This window comes from Panthera onca, chromosome B4 (assembly GCF_046562875.1).
Source record: "Panthera onca isolate mPanOnc1 chromosome B4, mPanOnc1 haplotype 2, whole genome shotgun sequence".
Classification (NCBI taxonomy): domain Eukaryota; kingdom Metazoa; phylum Chordata; class Mammalia; order Carnivora; family Felidae; genus Panthera; species Panthera onca.
This window is the reverse complement of record NC_138345.1, coordinates 867,930-886,135: the sequence shown is the minus strand read 5'-3', so window position 1 is coordinate 886,135 and position 18,206 is coordinate 867,930. Positions and strand designations below refer to the sequence as shown.

The 18,206-nt window shown below is 42.3% G+C and overlaps 1 protein-coding gene across 3 annotated transcripts in view; it reads left to right on the top strand.

Moving 5' to 3' along the window:
• The window catches only part of LARP4B (La ribonucleoprotein 4B), a 93,670-nt gene that overhangs the window by 11,095 nt on the left and 64,369 nt on the right, over positions 1-18,206 (top strand). For 2 of the 3 annotated variants that reach the window (XM_078450504.2, XM_078450505.2), the window contains exons 2-3: positions 14,009-14,143; positions 14,786-14,845. In XM_078450504.2, coding sequence (XP_078306630.1) covers positions 14,063-14,143; positions 14,786-14,845 — 141 coding nt within the window. In that variant the 5' untranslated portion in view covers positions 14,009-14,062. Of the gene's footprint in view, positions 1-14,008; positions 14,144-14,785; positions 14,846-18,206 lie in introns of those variants that run through there. The other variant, XM_078450503.2, reaches the window with a different exon arrangement.

The following is an 18,206-nucleotide window of genomic DNA, read 5'->3' as shown; positions in this document are numbered from 1 at the left end:
ACATTAACACATCATTTGTAGTCTGCAGCAACAGAGGCTTTTACTTGGAATCATCGTTTTAAAGACCAAAAATTTCTTCCTGCGTGTTTATTGCATGAAAGACACAGTGTGATTAAAACACGTATTTCCTGAGGTTTTACTCTGATAGGTACTGTGTCAGGAATATAGTGGCCGAGAAGATAGACGCGTTCCTGCCCTCCCAGCATGGGAGAGACAGCGTGCTCTTGACACGCTGCGCCGCTGGGCATGATGGGTTTGTAACCCAGGCAGTGGGAAGATGGAGAATGCCAAGCGCAGGCCTTCGGGGTGTGAACTGCAGGGTAGTAGATAGTTTCCTGTTTCAGGAAGGTCGTTCTGTGAGGAATTGGTGGGGTTGGAGATGTGTAAGAAGTCAGGTAGTGATTTGGTTCCGAGATGGTGGTTATCGGTAATAGAGATGGGAAGATACAGGCTAATTTGAGAAGAAGAGGTTGAAAATGCATTGGTAGGTTTCTGGTTTGGGCAGCTGGGTAGATGATATGCTGTGTTTCGTTGAGATGGAGGGGTTGTCAGATTTGCTTTATTTCTCTTCAGGAGAAGGGTGGTGGGAATGGATTTTTGTAGACGATGGATTTTGGGGAGCCGATCACTTGCACTGACCTTCAGCCTGCGGTACTCACAGAGGTGGGAGAACACCCCCGGGCGTGGGGTGCGGGAGGAGCCCCTGGAGTCATCTGTGGGCCTTGCGGGGCTGGCGTGGGCTGCCCACTTCCTCTCCCCACCAGCTGGGTGGTGTGCTTTCAGGAGCCAGCTCGGGGTGTTCCCACGCGGGCTTAGGGCCCTCCGCTCCTTCCTGCAGTTGTAGGACATAACTAGTATGGGCTGGTACAGTAGTGTGGAAACACAGGCGCACGACTTTGAAAACTTTGGAGTGTCTCAATAAAAACAAATCACAAGGAAAACTGTTAGGTACATGGGTAAGACACTATAAAAATTGGAGAATATTCTAGAAGGACTGTGCTTTTCACACTTTGTAACTAAGTTGTACTTTAAAGAAACAAAGGGAAAGTCTTGGTGATGGGTTATGGATGTGGTTTAGGTGAGAGAGAAAGAAAAGAGGGTCTGGTGGACTGAATCAGTCTAAGGAGAAAGCCCAAGCCACGGAGCACACACGAGTTAAAGTGGTGAAGGGTTCACGTGTTGGTGTTTAGAATCGCCTGCTTGAATTCGCGGCTACTTCCGGTCACACAGGGCCAGAGCTTGTGTTGCGCTTAGTGCAGAGGAAGAGCATCCGTGGGGGTGAGAAGGGAGGGGGAAAAAAGGCTGAGAGTGGAAAGTATGATCCAGCTGCCTGGAGGCTGAGGAGGGAGAGTGCCCAGCACAGGCAGACCTCAGCAGCAAGCAGGTGATGGTCCATCTTCGCAGAGCTTGGAGAGCTTAGAGAGCTTCGCAAAGCTTGGACAGGCCCCCGGCCCCCTGGCTTTATCCTTCCTGTCCCTGCTTCTCTGACCTTTCGGCTCTTCCTCCCTTGCGCGTGCTCTGTCTTTGGAGACCACCTAGGCCAGGCGTGTTTGAACAGTGCTGGAGGAAGAAGGGAGGACGCAGGAAGAGAGGAGGGTCCCGAGCACAGATAAAGGACCAGCGCTCCCTTAGTTAGTATGTTTCTTCTCCAGATCTTCTTTGGGTGGAAACTGCTGACAAAAAGTCAGTTGTTTTCGTGAAGATTTTTTAAGTTGTGTTACGTTCAGGCTGTATTTGGGGTCCCTTGCTTTGACTTGTGAGGTCCGAATTCCTTTTTAAGTTTTTTTTTTTCAGTTTATTGATTGATTGATTTAGCGTATGCAAACAGGGGTGGGGCAGAGAGAGAGGGAGATCGAGAATCCCAAGCAGGCTCCGTGATGTCATCGCAGAGCCTGATGCAGGGCCGGATCCTGCTAACTGAGATCATGACCTGAGCTGGAATCAAGAGATGACCCTTAACCGACTGAGCCACTGAGGCACCCCTGATTTTCAAGAGCTTGTGTAGGATTATAATTGTTGCAGGATATTTCACTCTCTGTCACCAAAGTGCTAAGAAATCTAGATCTGTTAGGAATACTAAATTTGAGAAAGGAGGGATGCACATTTATATAGGTCTTGAAATAAGGTGTATTTTATCACCACTTCTAAAGCTGTTAAATGGCTTTTAATTTTTAAGGAAGCTGGCTTGCCTATTCACATAACAAGATTTTAGAGAATGTCTATAGGACTGTAGTGAGCACTTGGGGAAGATAAGTTGCCATCTTTATCACTGCCATCTGTTGGATCAAACAGCTCTTTACTGATTTAGAGTCCTACAGACCCTTTGGAATGTTTTCATGACGTGCTGAATTTCATTCTTCGTTTGTAGAAACACTACACATTCAGGATGTTCTTGCTTTGTTTTGATTTATTGGTTAGCTGGTTGACACAGATCAGAAGTACCTTTTCCCAAGACAAAGCTTTTCCTTTAATTTAATGCCCTTGAAAGCTACGTGTTTGTTACAGAATGAAGATATTCTGTCCGTGTCGGGTGTACAGGTTTTTGTTGTGTTGGTTGTTTTGTTTTTAATGTTTATTTTTTTAACGTTTATTTATTTATTTTGAGATAGCACGCGTGCACAAGTGAGCAGAGGACAAATAGGGAGAGAGAGAATCCCAAGCAGGCTCTGTGCTAACATCCGGGATCTATCTCACAAACTGTGAAATCATGACGTGAGCTGAAATCAAGAGTCCAAAGCTTAACCAGCTGAGCCACCCAGGTGCCTCAGTTGTTTTTTTTTTAAACTAATTAAATTTATTTATTTATTACTTAATCACTTTATATATATAAATAGTTCTGGACTTTGGACAATTTTATCACCTTTAGTTCTGATTCTTTGGCGCCCTCCTAGGAATAATAAGCATACTGCAGTCTGAGCAGCACAGGATTAAGTCAGCTCTGAGCCGCTTTCCAGCTCTGAATTCTGTTATTTGCTGAAATGCTGAGTTCTAAGGTTGCTCACCAACCCCCCCCCCCCCATCTCACTTAACTAGCATCTGCTGTCAGTTGAAAAGCTGTAGTTATGGGACTATAAATTGGAAAGTAATAAAATGTGATCAGCAGTCTTTAAAGAAATGAAAGATTGATAAGGTTGAGGTGAAATAGAGACTTTTTCCTTTGAAAAGATTTGAAGCAATGTCCTATCCAGAGTTCGTTTATGAAGAGGACTTCTGGGTCTCTTGAAAGACTTTTTTATGATACTGAGTCTTGACTTTTCTTTGGTGCAGGTATATGCTGGTACTGCATTTTCGTCGGCGCTTTTTATGTTCAGCTGTAAATGAGAGAAAGTGAAGATTTTTATGGAGAGTGTGGGTAATCCCAAGAAAAGGATCCCATGTTCAAAATGAAGTTAACAAAACTGTGTCCTAAAGAAAGGGAGAACCACATATATGCCATTTTCCTAGGGTAAAAATGAATTCTGAAAGATATTGAATGAAGCAGTTCTGCTGTTTGTCCGTAAGGTGATCATAGAATGAACTGCCAGCAGTAAGCTGTTTTTTCCTCCTCTGGACTCCAGATACGTTTTACTTGCTACCAGGAGGTTCATGTGTGGCTAAGAAAAGAGATGGCGTTCGGAGAGGTGCACCCCACCCAGCAGGTGGGTGCACCCCCCACAGTAGGTGGGCATGCCGATCCAAGGAGTGAGGGGCCTGAACGAGTCGGGAAGAGGGTGGGCTGGCCGCCTGGCCAGCTACTGTGGCAGCCCTGGCTGGCCGTGGCTTGTGGTTTGCAACGTGGGAAACAGCTCCTACCTGAGAAAATGTTGATTACAGACAAGCGGAGGTCAGAATACATTCTAAACAGGCTGCACTCAGAACAACTTGCTTTTCAACTCTGGAATGGAGTATCTTTGTGAAAAATATTTCTTATATTTCGCTCCTTCCATTTTAGGTTACATGAAATAGGTTGCATCGTGTCCTGTGGAGGCAGCGGCGTTGGTGTGGAGGTTTCTGGTAGCGTTTAGGCAGGTGTGTGGATTAGTTGAGCTTGCGCCCTGGAAGGATATGCCCCATGTGGTGGGCACCCTTCCCATCTCATCTCAGGTGGGGGGGGGGGGGGGGGTGGAGTTTCAGATGGGGGCGGGGCATGTAACTGCCTGAGGAGATGTTCCTCCACCGGAAGAGGAGTGACTCCTGGTCTGAGGAAGAGGTCACACTTTGAGGGCAGCTGGGCCCTGCCTCTAAGGGTATGACTGCCTGCCTGGGCTTTGCACCCTCCTTTGTAAAATGACCGTTCCAGTCGCGAGCAGAGTGAGAAGATGCGATCTTTAAATCTTCATATTGTTTCACTTGTGTCAAATAGTATTTAGGCTTCCTTATCACCAAGTGTTGGACTGCTTGGAGTTTGCAGAGATTTAATGTTTTAACCAGAGGGTTAATGAGATGACCTAAACTTTCTCTTTGTTTTGTATTGTATTTTAATGAAAATTTTAGCTAAAACGATCTTTTCAAATAATTGCCCTCTTCAGGGCGAGATAACATTCCATGAACCAATTTTAAGTCTTAAAGCTGGAAGGGACCTTTTTCATTGTGTGTGTGAAATTACTAAATAAGTTCTAAGTTAAAAGGAGTTAGTGGGAAAAAATTTAAATGTAACTTTTGGGGTATACTTCTTATGTAGATGCTTTTCCGATCCTGTCTGGGTAAGAAATAAGTGTGCCTTGTGTCTGATTTTCTGCCCCTTGAGCAGAATCAGATGGAAGTGTAAAAAAATGAGTCACCTTCCCCATTGCTGTCTCTCTCAGTAGAAGCGCAGGTGTGCACGTGCAAAAGGAAATTTAAAAAATTGATCTTGGGGCGCCTGGGTGGCTCAGTCGGTTGGGCGGCTGACTTCGGCTCAGGTCATGATCTCACACCTTGTGGGTTCGAGCCCCGCGTCGGGCTCTGTGCTGACGGCTCAGAGCCTGGAGCCTGTTTCCGATTCTGTGTCTCCCTCTCTCTGACCCTCCCCCGTTCATGCTCTGTCTCTCTCTGTCTCAAAAATAAATAAAATGTTAAAAAAAAAAAAAAATCTTAAAGCTAGCTTTAAAAAAAAAAATTGATCTTGAAGCTTACTGGCAGCATCTGTTTAGGACTGTTTCCCTACTGGGTGCCAGTTTAAATGTGTAATTACGCAACTACTCTACTAAAGCTTGATTCCTTTCTTTCATTTGTCCGTGTCTTTGAGTGCCACAGTTACTGTGGGAAAACTATCTTGTAGATACTGAATCTGGAAAAAACAAAGAGTAACTGCTCTCCTGGAAGCAGGGTTCTGCTGCTCTATAAATGTTCCCACCTTTGAGCCTAAGGTTCAGTCGAGTATATGATCTCTGGAGATCTATGCTGTGGTAGGTACATAGACTAATGTGCTCTGAGCTGCTCACAAATTATTCTTCCCTGAGACAGAACATATAGTTTAAATATTATGTACAGAGCGATGCTGACAGCTGTGAGATAAACACAGTAATGCAGCCTGCAGCACAAGCCGAGTGAATGAGGAACTGTAATTCCTATCGTGGTATTTCATTTTCTTACACCTCTATTTAGAGGTGTGCATACTGAGTCCCTAAAAGAAAGTTACTATTATTAACAAATGTCCTTCCAAATCCCAAAACATTGTGATGGTGCTTTAATGATTTGATTTAGCTTCTTTGACCATTTCTGTTTTTTCCACTGAGTTTATTTAGTTTCAGAGGTCTGATGGGTAAACTGTCTTTCTACATAGTATGTCTAGACATTGAAAGTAACAAATTCTGGCTTTTCTAATTGATTCTCAAAGGGATCATATAGTACTTAATTAGGGCAGTCTCTAAGGTTCTCAACAGCCCATTTTCCATATTTGGATAAAACTGTGTTTACTTATCCAGTTGAATATTCAGTCACTGTTTTTTGAAAAATAATCCAAACAGTTACGCGGGAGTTCTCAGAACACATGTCTGTGTCATAGCATCTTGTACTGTCCCTGGACTGCTTGCTCTCAGCCACAGACCAGAGGAGTTAGAAGAAAACTTAGCAAACTTGACTCCTCCCTCATTTTGTGGATGCAAATATAGAAATAGAGTGTTGACACAACACTGCAGCCAAACCATCTGTACTTGAGTGTTACTGACAATAGGAAGCTCTTGGAGGTAAATTGTAAGCCCTTGGGGGTAAAATTGTAACGTATCACTGGTGGGATATATATGAAAAATGTGGATTCCTAAAAGAGACTCAGGATGGTAGGAGAGAACCACAGGTGTGGTGAATGCTGTAAAGAACAGAAGGCTGTGGGTACATGAAGAAGGAATGAGAGAGGAAAGAGAAGGAGGCCTTCAATGAGAGAGGAGGATCCCAGGTGAGGAGAAGAGAAATGGTGCAAAGAAAGACAGGGAAGTATTGAATGGCTGGGTGAAAATGGAGAATGGAGAGTGGTTTGTAGAACTGGAGACTTCCTTATTTCAGAACAATGTTTTTAGATTGAAAAAAGCTGTCTCCTCTGTGGCCCCCATATAGGAGAATCTCCTCTCCTATGAAATGTGTACATTTCAAGGCCAACTCATAAAGCAAAAAAAAAAAAAAATCTATATGCTTGAAAATTCCCCAGTAAGATGCAACATATCTCTCAACACGGCCAGCTTTTTTTTGTTTTTTCTTGGCGTTGAATCAGATCACTGGTTTTATTGTATAAAAAGATGAAGTTAAATTTGGCTTATATTTGGGCACCATGTTGGTTTCTTAAAAAGTGCTTATTTTAAATATTAAAATCATTATGTGTGCACTGGGCAATATGAAGGTCACCATAGAAGGGGGGGAGAAGGAATGAAGACCAATGAAGGAAGCTGCAGGTACTTTGAGGTCCTGTCACAGTGGGGGCGCCCATTGGCATGGATTGACAGGGCGAGCTGCCTGCACGGCTGAATTTCCATACGGGCACGTAGATTTGAATAGCAGAAATTATGTGTGTGTATATGGACTAGCTCACTGGACTCAACTAGCTTGGTGACCTTGACTGAGTCATGTCTGAGCGCATTTTCCCAGGCTGCTAAGTGGGCATGAGAGCTAAGAAAATTGAGGTTGATTGAGTGACTTTGTGAAGCATTTAGACTAACCATTGCATGACACAGATCCAAATACTAATTCATTCCCTTTTTGGATTTCTGATCCACAGACAAATCATCTATGTTTACACACTACCCTTTTGTAACCAAGAAAAAAAATGTTCATGTTGTTCTGGAGTCAGGAAGTCTCCAGGTCTCTATCTTTATTTTGATTGTTGTAGAAATTATCAAATTCTCAAACTATGATTGTGTCATTGTTATTTGCAAATCCACTGAGGTATGCCAAGCACATGTATGAAAATAAAGTTCTTAACCTCTTCCAGTTTATTCCTTGGGTTATTTCCACTTTTTGGCTATTCCGCTATTTGAATATTCACGTGCAAGTTTTGGGGGTGATAAATGCTTTCAGTTCTCTTGGGGATATACCTAGGTGTGGGAATGCTGGCTTATGTGATGTCCTTGTGTTCAACATCCAAATGTTTGCCAAAGTGGCTGTGCCATTTTACATTCCCGCCAGCATTGTATTAAGATTCCAGTTCTCCACATCCTTGCCAACACTTGTTACTTGTCTTTTTGATTATAGCCATTCCAATGAGTTTGAAGTGGTATTTTGTATTTTGATTTGCATTTCCTAATGACTAATGATGTCGAGCATCTTTTCATGTACTTATCAGCCATTTGTATGTCTTTGGGAAAATGTCAATTCATACTCTGCCCATTTTTTACTTATTTGTCTCTCATAATTGAGTTTTAGGAACACATTCTTCTCTTTCTTTTTCTGTGTATATACACATATCCCTTATGAGATATAATTTGCAAATATTTTCAACTATTCTGTGGGCTGTCTTTTCAATTTGGTAGTGGTGTGCTTTGAAGCACAAAAGTTTTTAATTTTGATGAAGACCAATGTATTTTTAATTCTTTTGCTTGTGCTTTGGTGTCCTATGTAAGCAGGCATTGCCTGATCCAGGCTTAAGATGATTTACTCCTGTGGTTTCTTCTGAGTTTTATAATTCTAGCTCTTACATTTAGTTTAGTTGAGTGTAGTTTTGTTTTTTATTTTAGAGAGTATGTGAGCAGGGAAGGGGCAAAGAGAGAGAGACTCTTTTTTTTCTTTTTTTAAGTTTATTTTTTGAGACAAAAAAAGGGCAGAGGAGGGGCAGAGAAAGTGGGGAGGACAGAGGATCCAAAGCAGGCTCTGTGCTGAAAGCAGAAAGCCCAGTGTGGGTCTCAGACTCATGAACCACGAGATCATGACCTGAGCCGAAGTTGGACACTTAACTGCTTGAGCCACCTGGGCACCCCATAGAGCGAGAGTGCGGCTCTTAAGCAGGCTGCATATTCAGCACGGGGCCCGACAGAGGACTCGATCCCATGACTCTGCGATCATGACCTCAGCCAAAATCAAGAGTGAGATACTCATCCAACTAAGCCCCCCGGGTGCCCCTAGGTTTTGTTTTTGTTTTAATTTATTTTTAAGGAATATCTGTGCATAATGTGGGGCTCAAGCTCATAACCCTGAGATCAACAGTCGCATGCTCCTCCAACTGAGCCAGCCAGGTGCCCCATATTTAGGTGTTTGATTCATTTGGAATTAGTTTTTTTTTTTTTTTTTAAATTTTTTTTTTTTTTCAACGTTTTTAATTTATTTTTGGGACAGAGAGAGACAGAGCATGAACGGGGGAGGGGCAGAGAGAGAGGGAGACACAGAATCGGAAGCAGGCTCCAGGCTCCGAGCCATCAGCCCAGAGCCCGACGCGGGGCTCGAACTCACGGACCGCGAGATCGTGACCTGGCTGAAGTCGGACGCTTAACCGACTGCGCCACCCAGGCGCCCCTGGAATTAGTTTTTATAGAGAGAGTGAGATAAGGGCCCCACTCCATTCTTCTGCATGTGAATATCCAGTTGTCCCAGCACCATGTGTTGAAAAGGATTTTCTTTCCCCCATTGAATGGTCTTGGCACCCTTGTGAAAATTCACTGGCCATAAATGTGAGAGTTTATTTCTGGACACTTTAAGTTCTGTTGTTCTGTATGGCTCTCTTTATGTCAATACCACACTGTCTTAACTGCTGTAGTTTTGTGGTAAGTTTTGAAATCAGGAAGTGTGAGTCTTCCAGCTTGTTCTTTTCAAGATGATTTGGCTACTCTGGGTCCCTTGTATTTCCATAGGAATTTTAGGATCATCTCATCAATTTTTGCAAAAAAGGCAGGTGGGATTTTGATAGGGATTGCATGGATTCTGTAGACGTGCAGTGTTGCCATCCTAGGAATACCATGGCTTCCGGTCCGTGAACACAGGCTGTCTCCTGTCCATGGAAACCAGGCATCTGTACATAGCGCTCCTTTTGCCTTATATCAGTGGTTCTCAAACATTTTGGTCTTGGGACCTTTTTACAGTTCTAAATATTATTGAAGATCTTGAAGAACTTTTGTTTATGGGGCTTATCTGTATATTTGCATTAAAAATTACGACTCAGATTTAAAAAAATGTTTTTCTTTAACAATAATAGCAAAGCCATTACATGTAAAATAAATATCATTGCTTATGAAAAGGTAGCAATCTTTTCCAAAACAAAAAAATAATTTAATGAGGAGAATGGCATTGTTTTGTATTTTTATAAATCTCTTCAGTGTCTAATTTAATAGAATCTCAGGTTGCTTCTTCTGTGTTTCTGCATTTGATCTGTTAGTGATCTGTTATTTTGGTTGAAGGATGAGAAGGAAATATGACCTCACACGGATGAATAGCTGGAACGGTGAGGAGTGTGTTAACAGTCCCTTCCCATAACCTTGACTCTTCTCCTTTGTAACCACACCAGAACTCCACGGCAGTTTGCGAGCAGACAAAGGCAAACAGCATCTTGGAGTTGTTGTGACAATTGGTATGATCTGAAGGCCCCTGGGAAGGTCTCTGGGACCCCTGACAGGCACAGGCCACCCTCTGAGACCCCCTGTCTTAGAGAACAAGACTGAGTTGTGAATTTTGACAAAAAAATGGTGTGACAGCTGATTGGCATTTTTATTAATCTGTATTGACAACCCACTGGGAAGGGTCCTGGTTGCTTTTCCTGCCGATCAGTACTTCTGTTGTTGGAAAGGTACCGCATGGGGGGCTCTGAACTGTTCGATGCTTGCTTGGTAAACACAGCACCAGCAAGCCGGATGAGTTTCATTAAGCATGTGTGATTATAAAACAGTAAGGTATTTGGAAAATTGAGACTACAGAAATGAAACAACGTAAGACACTATCCTGGTGTTTTAACTCTTGGTCATACATTGTTAGTCATCTAGTGTATTACTTTTAAATATTCACAAAGTCAGCTGTGTGAATTTTTAAAACATACTTGTAATTATACTGTCCACAGTCTCATATCCTGCTTATTTAACCTAAGGTAATCTCTGAATCTTTTAAATAGTTGAAATATATTGTGTTAGTTTCTGCTTTTCTGTATTTTTCTTTATTTTTTTATTTTTATTTTTTTTGCTAAAGCTAAACATTGTTCATGAGATAGTTTACATATTTTTGTATTAGTGCAGATTTTAAACAACAGTAAGTGTGTGAAGTTTCAGATGGATATTGGTAACTATGTCCTAATTAGATTTTTCTTTTTACTTTTCATTACAGAATACTTTAACCACGGAAGTAGAGAGGGCAGGCGGTATAGCAGTCCTTAGTGCACCCGTCATCCAGTTCTAGCTGTTAGCCACTTGCTGCATTCTTGCATTTTTGTTTTGTGTTGTCTCTTAAATTTACCAAAACAGTTTTTAGCATATTTTAAAGCAAATTCCGGATATATAATTGTACCCATAGTCTTTTAGTTTGTATATCTCACAGATAAGACTTTTCCACCGCCACACCACCTGGATTGCACTCAACAGAATTAATAATCATTCTATAATATCCTTTATTACCTAGGCAACATTCAATTTTTCCTGTCAAAAATGTCATTCTAGAGTTAATTTATTTCAGTCTCGTTACAGTTCTCACATAAGGTTATTTTGGTTAAAGCTTTTGTATTTCGTAGCAATAAAAATCTCTTCCATTTTTTCATGTCGTAGATTTCGTGCAGAAATGAGGTCATCTGTCTTCTAGAATGCCCCACATTTTAGATTTAGCTAATGGCTTTGTGTTGGTGTTATTTAACGTGTATCGCCCCAGAATTTCCTTTAAATTGGGAGTCAGATCTAGAGGTTTGATTAACTGAAGGTTCTTTTTTTTGGCAAGAATACTTCATAAACGGTGCTCTTTGCTCACACCAAGAAGAGTGTAACAGCTGGTTGTTACACTTTCAGTCATGAGATTGAAAAGTGGCTTCAGTGTCCGTCCGATCTAGCCATTATAAAGTTTTCTGTCAGCTCTCTGCCCGATTTCAGCAGACGTCGATGGTAATTGCCTTCGTTATTTCATTAGATGTTGCATTATTGTGATTTTCTACTTCAGTCGTTCCCCGCTTATTAGTGGTGCTTCCTGCGTAGAGAGCAGCTCGCCCTGCTCAGCTCTTCGGTTATGCCGCTGCCATCCTCCAAGGAAGGCGGGCTGACGGTTGTTTGCCTTTAGGAATCTTCAGGAGAATGAGTTGGAATCCTCACAGTCTCCGCAGGTGACCAGCGTGGTGGTATTTTGAACTGTCGTGGATCCTAACGTGTTTGTTACCTGTTCATTCTTTTTGCTCCGCACGTTGTCCGTGTGTGGCTGTGAGAGCCCTTCACGCTTGGAAAGTGAAGAGGAAAGATGAGGAGAGGCTGAGGAGTTGTCACAGTGTGGAGGAGACGAGAAGTCACACCTAAATGCGATGTGGGGTCCTGGATGGGACCCCGGAGCCCTTAACAAATGTTTAATTATGAAACAGACATTTCTGGTATATGGGAAAAGGATTCTTTAGAAATAGATCTGAGAGGACCGTACCGTCCCAAGTGTTTAATAAGATTGATAAAATTTCCAGGTGTAGCCTTGACAGATGAAATTTAAAATGTCCGGCTAGCATAGAGACCACGAGATAGGAGGAAGGGCCCTTTGGTGTCGTCTTTCTGCTTTTCCACGGCGACAGGTGAAATCCAACCAAGGAAATCACTCCTTTTGTTTGGCTCTGGAAGGCCGTTGTGAAGGCTGCCTCTGGACACTGTCACCACTTCAGACCGGTAGGTCTGGGGCCGGCACAGGCTTTGCTTTGGTGGCACCTTCCCCCACCCTGTCCCCAGCCTTCTAGTCCAGCCCCGAGACCTGCATTGTGGCCATTTCTGGAGGCAGTCGTTGAGGCCTCAGGACGGCTGTGGTCTCACAATGGGTGCCTGGGAGGCTTGTTCTCTGCTGGAGCTGTCATCAGTGCTGCCCTGCCAAACCGTCTTCTGGATTGAAACATTCGACCAAGTCTGGTTGTAATGCTGTGTGCCTTCTGTGCTGCCCACACAGGAACCCCTGTTTCCGGGTGTAGGGCCTGAGGAAAGCCGTGTGTGCTGGCTGGGTTGGTAACGAAGAGGTGGACTGGTGTGGCGTCAGGATCACTGGATCGTGGCTGGGGCGCCTGGGACAGACCGGGCCTGCCGTGCTGTCGTCCCAGGACACTGCCACGACTTCCTTTCTTTCCTTTTGTGGTGGAGCGTTGCCAGCATGCATGGGCACACTGGACCGGGAGGCACATATTTCTGACTGGGAAAAAAATGGAGGTAGTAGATGTAATAAAGGATTCTTTGTAATTGAATTCCCCCCCCCCCCCCCCATTTATCTATCTTACCTTGTTTTTAACCAAACATTTTTTCTTTAAGAATCTTAGAAATCCAGCAGTTAATATGGTAAAGCATCTACAGTACTTTCTGTGACTTGTCAGTCTGGTTACCGTCCTGTGTCTTTATTTTTTGGATTTGATGTTTCGTGAGAGTCGATGTAGTTTCTATTACAGTTTCACAAGTATTACAAACTATTACACTTCAACCTTTGTCATTCATCCTGTATTTTGGAAAATACTGACCTTTCTGAAATGGATTTGTCCCAAGCATTTCTTCTCTTTGGGTAGTTGATACTGCCAAACCTGCCTAATAGCACGGAAGTGATTTTGTGCTTCTGATGATAGAGTTGACCAGTGCATGAGATCGCCTTTGATCATCAGATTGTTTCATTATAACAAGCGTTTTGAGAAGTTCATAAGCTGGTTATTGAGAGAAGGGAGTGCCATCGCCATCATGGAAACCAAAAACCTGCATGGTCACCTCGTGAGACCGATAGCTAGCTTTTAAGTCTCTGTATCTGACATGTGGATGCTGTGTTTTCAGAAGTGCCTGAGAGATACGGGGATTAAATCCAGTCCTTGGGGTGCTGTGAGGCGGTGGAGGTCAGGCCTGGCTGTCTGGGAACCCTGGTTCTCAGACTGATGTGATGAAATCATGGGTATTGTGGTCCCGCCTCATGGACCAGAGTTACTGTGTACGCCGTTCGGGAACATCAAAGGAGATACGTTGTTTGAAGTTCAGGGTCTAGCTGTTGAGCTGAGCCGGAAAGGCTGCTAGCTTCACAACTCTGGTCCTGCTGTCTGGAGGTGCTTTTCCGTTGGTGTGGGATTCCTTTTCAACTGCTTATTGTTCAGTTCTTGATAACTGTTGTCCTGGAAGAAAATGAGATTGATGGTGCTAGTCAGAAATGATACGTACATATAAATTTGGGATTCATCAGATCACAAATGGGAGTTCTGTTAGTTTTGTAATTTTCCGTTTTTAAAAAAATGGTTTTGTGGGCGTCAGTGGGTTTGTATGTGTTAGCACATGATTTCTAGTCTTGGTATATTCTTGGCTTAGTACAAAGGTGTAAATCGCCGGCAGATTTCTTTGAATTGCTTAGACTCCAGAGGGATAAGCACATGAAAACCTGAGGGTTTGCAGACTTCCTAGTCACTTAATTGTAAGAACCCCTGGTGTTCCGTACTTCCAGTTACTAATGTGCTGTCTTTGTCGTTCCACAGCATCCTTCGCTGGCCACTCAGCTTCTCCCAGTGCGGCCACCAAGTAAACAGCTCATGACTTCTGATCAGGACACTAAGGTCGTGGCTGAACCGCAGGGCCAGCGAGTCCAGGAAGGGAAAGACAGCGCTCATCTGGTGAGTGCGGGTCGAGGCCAGAATTGGCCTGATGTCTTCCTCTCCTCTTCTGATAACAGATGCTCCGTTGGATTTCAGAAGTAAATCAAAGTAGTAACTCTGGCATATCTTATAAGCTAAATATAGGAGTTATATTCTGAATCAGTTTATGGGTAGCTTAGTAGAGGAAGCTGTAAGTACTTAGGTGATAGAGAAAACAAATAGCTTTAGACACTTAGAGCTTTTGGATTTTAAATTCCTAAGAAAAATGCAGTGATTTATAAATACTTTAATAACATTGTACCTATTGTACTGGTATGTATGTAAAGAATTAATTTAAAGAATGTATTTAAAGAATTAATTATAAATTTTTTATTTTGATTGCTTTTGTTTATTTTAAGATTTTATCATGTCAAGCAAAAAACAGATTTTTCTTAATTTTCCCCACTGAAGTTATAAGGAATTTTAATTACGGTGGTCAGGCAGAATTTTAAGATATTTTAAGTTTCAAGGCTCCTACCTCTTTCTGAATATCTCACTGAATTTCTTTGTCATGTAAAAATGTGTTTTCCTCAGTGGGTTTTGTTTTTGCTAAATCACTGTGGTTTGAAAATGCTGCTTTATATCGTAATGATGGTGTGTTTGCTGTTTTCAATTTTACAGATGAATGGTCCCATATCTCAAACCACTTCTCAGACCAGCTCCATCCCAGCTTTGAGTCAGGTAATTCAGTTCTGAGATCAGTCACTGTGGAGGCCCACAGATACTGCCTCACAACAAATATTTATTGTAACAGAATTAGAAAACGTTGATGTTTCCCAAGAAAGGGGGATGAAGTGGGGGAGAGACCCACATGGGTTGGAAGTGTTTAGTACCGTACGTCCTCATCTGGCTTGTGTGTGTGTGCTGTGTGTATAGTTCTAGACGCAGTGTGCCCTGTGTTCATTGAGTGTCAGAGACTCATCACATTGTTTTTAGTGTTCACTGATAATCTGCTGAATGTATATGATTAGCTCTACATTTTGAAACCTGTGTTTTTTAAAGTACACAAGTTACAGTAAGCTTTTAGTAAGAAAAATTGGTTTCACATTTTAGTTGTGGTTAATGAAAGAATAAGGAAATGGAGATCCATTGGTTTTTAAGTCTTGCTTTAATCTCCTGTGCCTGTGTCAGGTGTGTTTGGAGCCATGCTACACTTAGCTTGGCAGTCGTCCAAGTGATCTTATAAACCAGGCACAATTTAAAAAAGAAAAGGAAAACTTTTAAAGTAATGTTATAAACTTTATAGTAAACTTCATTTATTTCCCCAAACTGTAAGCAGTTCATGTAGAAATTGAAGGAGACTGGATTGCTGATTTACTTTTAATAAGGTAGAATTTTTAAAAATGAAAGATACCCTCCAAAATATTATTTCATTGTTGTTATGAAATAGAGTTTTTTCGTATATTGTATTGATGTTTTAAATGAATTCTATGATGTTTTAAGTAATTAAAATTCTAAATTTAAGACCTTTAGTTGTCTAAGGGAAATTATACAGAAATCATTAAAAAAAATTTTTTTTTTAGAACTAATCTCCCTCCTTCCCATGGTTGATTTACAGTCCAACATAATATTCAGATAGATATCTTTTTAAAACGTATTGCAGGACTAAAAATTAGATTTTGGCTTCTATGAGGTTTTTTTGCCTGTTTTTTCACTTGGTTGGTAAGTATTGAGACAAGACCTATCTAGAAAAGAATGGAAACTCTTGAGCCAGAACTCAGCATTTCATTTCTGTGCAGAAATAATTTGCAACTAGTACTGCTTCACTTATGTTCTTTGTCATTTTTAAGAGTTAACGCCTTATAAAGACATGTGGCAAGTTCTTGGTCCAGCCCTGATTAGTATTCAGGACCCCCGGTGTCCCTTGGGCAGATCCCGTCTCTGATCTGAGGTTTTGTAAAGTGGATATGTTGTTTACCAGTGTTAACAGGGTGTTGCACACTTAGGTTTTCATAGTGTTGCAGGATTTTTTACCACAATACCTGGGATTCATTGTCTCGCCACTTTGAAGAATGAAGAGGTGGACTCAAAATGAGCAGCAGGCCCAAGTTTATTAGAGTAGAACATCAGAAAGGAAGAATAGTAGGAAAGCTCTCTTTACGGAGAGGGGGCTTTTCCAAATGCCCGTGACTCTAGGCAAGGGTCCTCGTTTTAGAAGGTTCTGGTCTCCCTTCCCTTCCCCCTTGTTCCTTCTCAGGTCCCATCCTTATTGGCTTGGCAGCTCTGGGTGCTGGGTTGTCCCTGCCGATGGTCTCGATGCAGTTGAGTGAGGAGTCAGGCGGGTCATGCTTCCCCTATATAACATAAGTTTTATGACCCACTTTTTTGAGTTCGGCATTTTGATTGTCAAATTCCTGAGGGGACCCTGAGGTGGTGGTGGTGGTGTCTGTTACACTCTGAAGAGGGACCTTTTGCCTGACAGGGTTGGCCCTAGTCAGACACTCCCAGCATTGTTCCAAGAAAGGTGTGTCCCCATCCAGGGACCTCAGGTCCTCATCTTTCCCTCTCTGCCTACTTATCCTATCTTTTTCGTGTCCTTAACAGAATCCTTAAATACTGGAGCTGGAAGGTGCCATAAGGGACATCTGGGCTTACAGCATGTGTGTCCTTTAATAAAGCTTTATTTATAACAAGCTTGAGCGTCTTTACAGAAAATAAGAGTGCACACATTTTTATGTAGCTGTAATCAGCATACATCAATTTCACCCATTTTCCCACAGGGCATGATTTCATCTGTGTGTCTCCTTGTACCCGGTGTCGTATATTTTCTTTACATTACGGTGCCATTCTTCCTTTAGCCATTTGGTTTCTGCGGCATTTGTACGGTTACTTCTTTCCCGTTACTCTAGATGGCGTTGCTCTGAAAGCTTTCTGGCTGCCATTCTTCATGGTGCACCTGAGTGTGTGCATGTGGTGGCGGGTTTAGTGGCTGCAGATGTTGATGCTCAGTAGTCTGCAGTCATTTCGATTGCTGAGTGAGCATGTGTCACAGTCTCTGGAAGGTTCAGTCTTTCCCCCGAGTTGGTGTGAGTAGGAGAATTGCCGTAGTGATGGCCAAATAAATGTCTGAACAATTCAGGAGCAGCTTTGCGTTTAGCCGGTGGTAATACTAATCGTATTTATTATACAGCTCCTTCCTCCTCCTCCCCCCCAAAATAAAACCTTACTGAGAAGTAACTATTTACTACCGCCCTAGCTAATCAGCGAGCATCAGAAATTGATCTTTGACAAAAGGAAGCTGAGACCCAAAGAGGCTTAAGTCATTTCCTCAAGATTTCTCAACTGCAGAGTGGCAGAACCATGATTTGAACCCAGGCAACTGGCTTCAGAGTCCAAATCCAAAGATACTTCCTCTTTGGCATCTGTTATCTCATTGAAAAAGAGAAACATGGAAAATAATACCCCAGACAAAATCCGTCTCTTTGCCATGTGGCACAATTTGCATTGTTTCTGAGTGGATGAAATTACTTGGAATAAAAATGGAGGATTTTAGGCGGGGAATAGTGTGACTTACCTTTTAGGAAGATTATTTTGGCCTCATTACATTTTTATATATTATGGGTTGCAGTGAGTCGAGCATGGAAGCAAAGAAAGCAAATAAACTACTAAGGAATGAAAGTTTGTAAGTGATGGTGGTGGGTCAGACTAGGAACGAGTGGATTTCAAATTTATTTCGGAAGTGGGTTCAACCATACCAAGTTATGGATTGGATGTAGAGGTTGGGGTGAGGAAAAGATAAACCAGGGGTCATTGAGCAACTTGATGGATGGCATTTTCATTTTTTTTGAGATGGAAAAAACTGGAGAAGTAAAGGTTTGTGGAGAGCAAATCCTCTTGTTAGAAATTAAAGCAAGCAGTGAAGTGGGCAGGTGGGGCCAGGTGGACCTCAGTAGAGAGGTTAGCGCTTGAGATGTAATTTGAAGTAGACAAATAGATGTTTTATTTTATAAGTTTATTGTATAGAAAAGACGGTTAAAACTACTGTAAATATGGGGAGGCTCAGGTGGCTCAGTTGGTTGAGTGTCCAACTCTTGATTTCAGC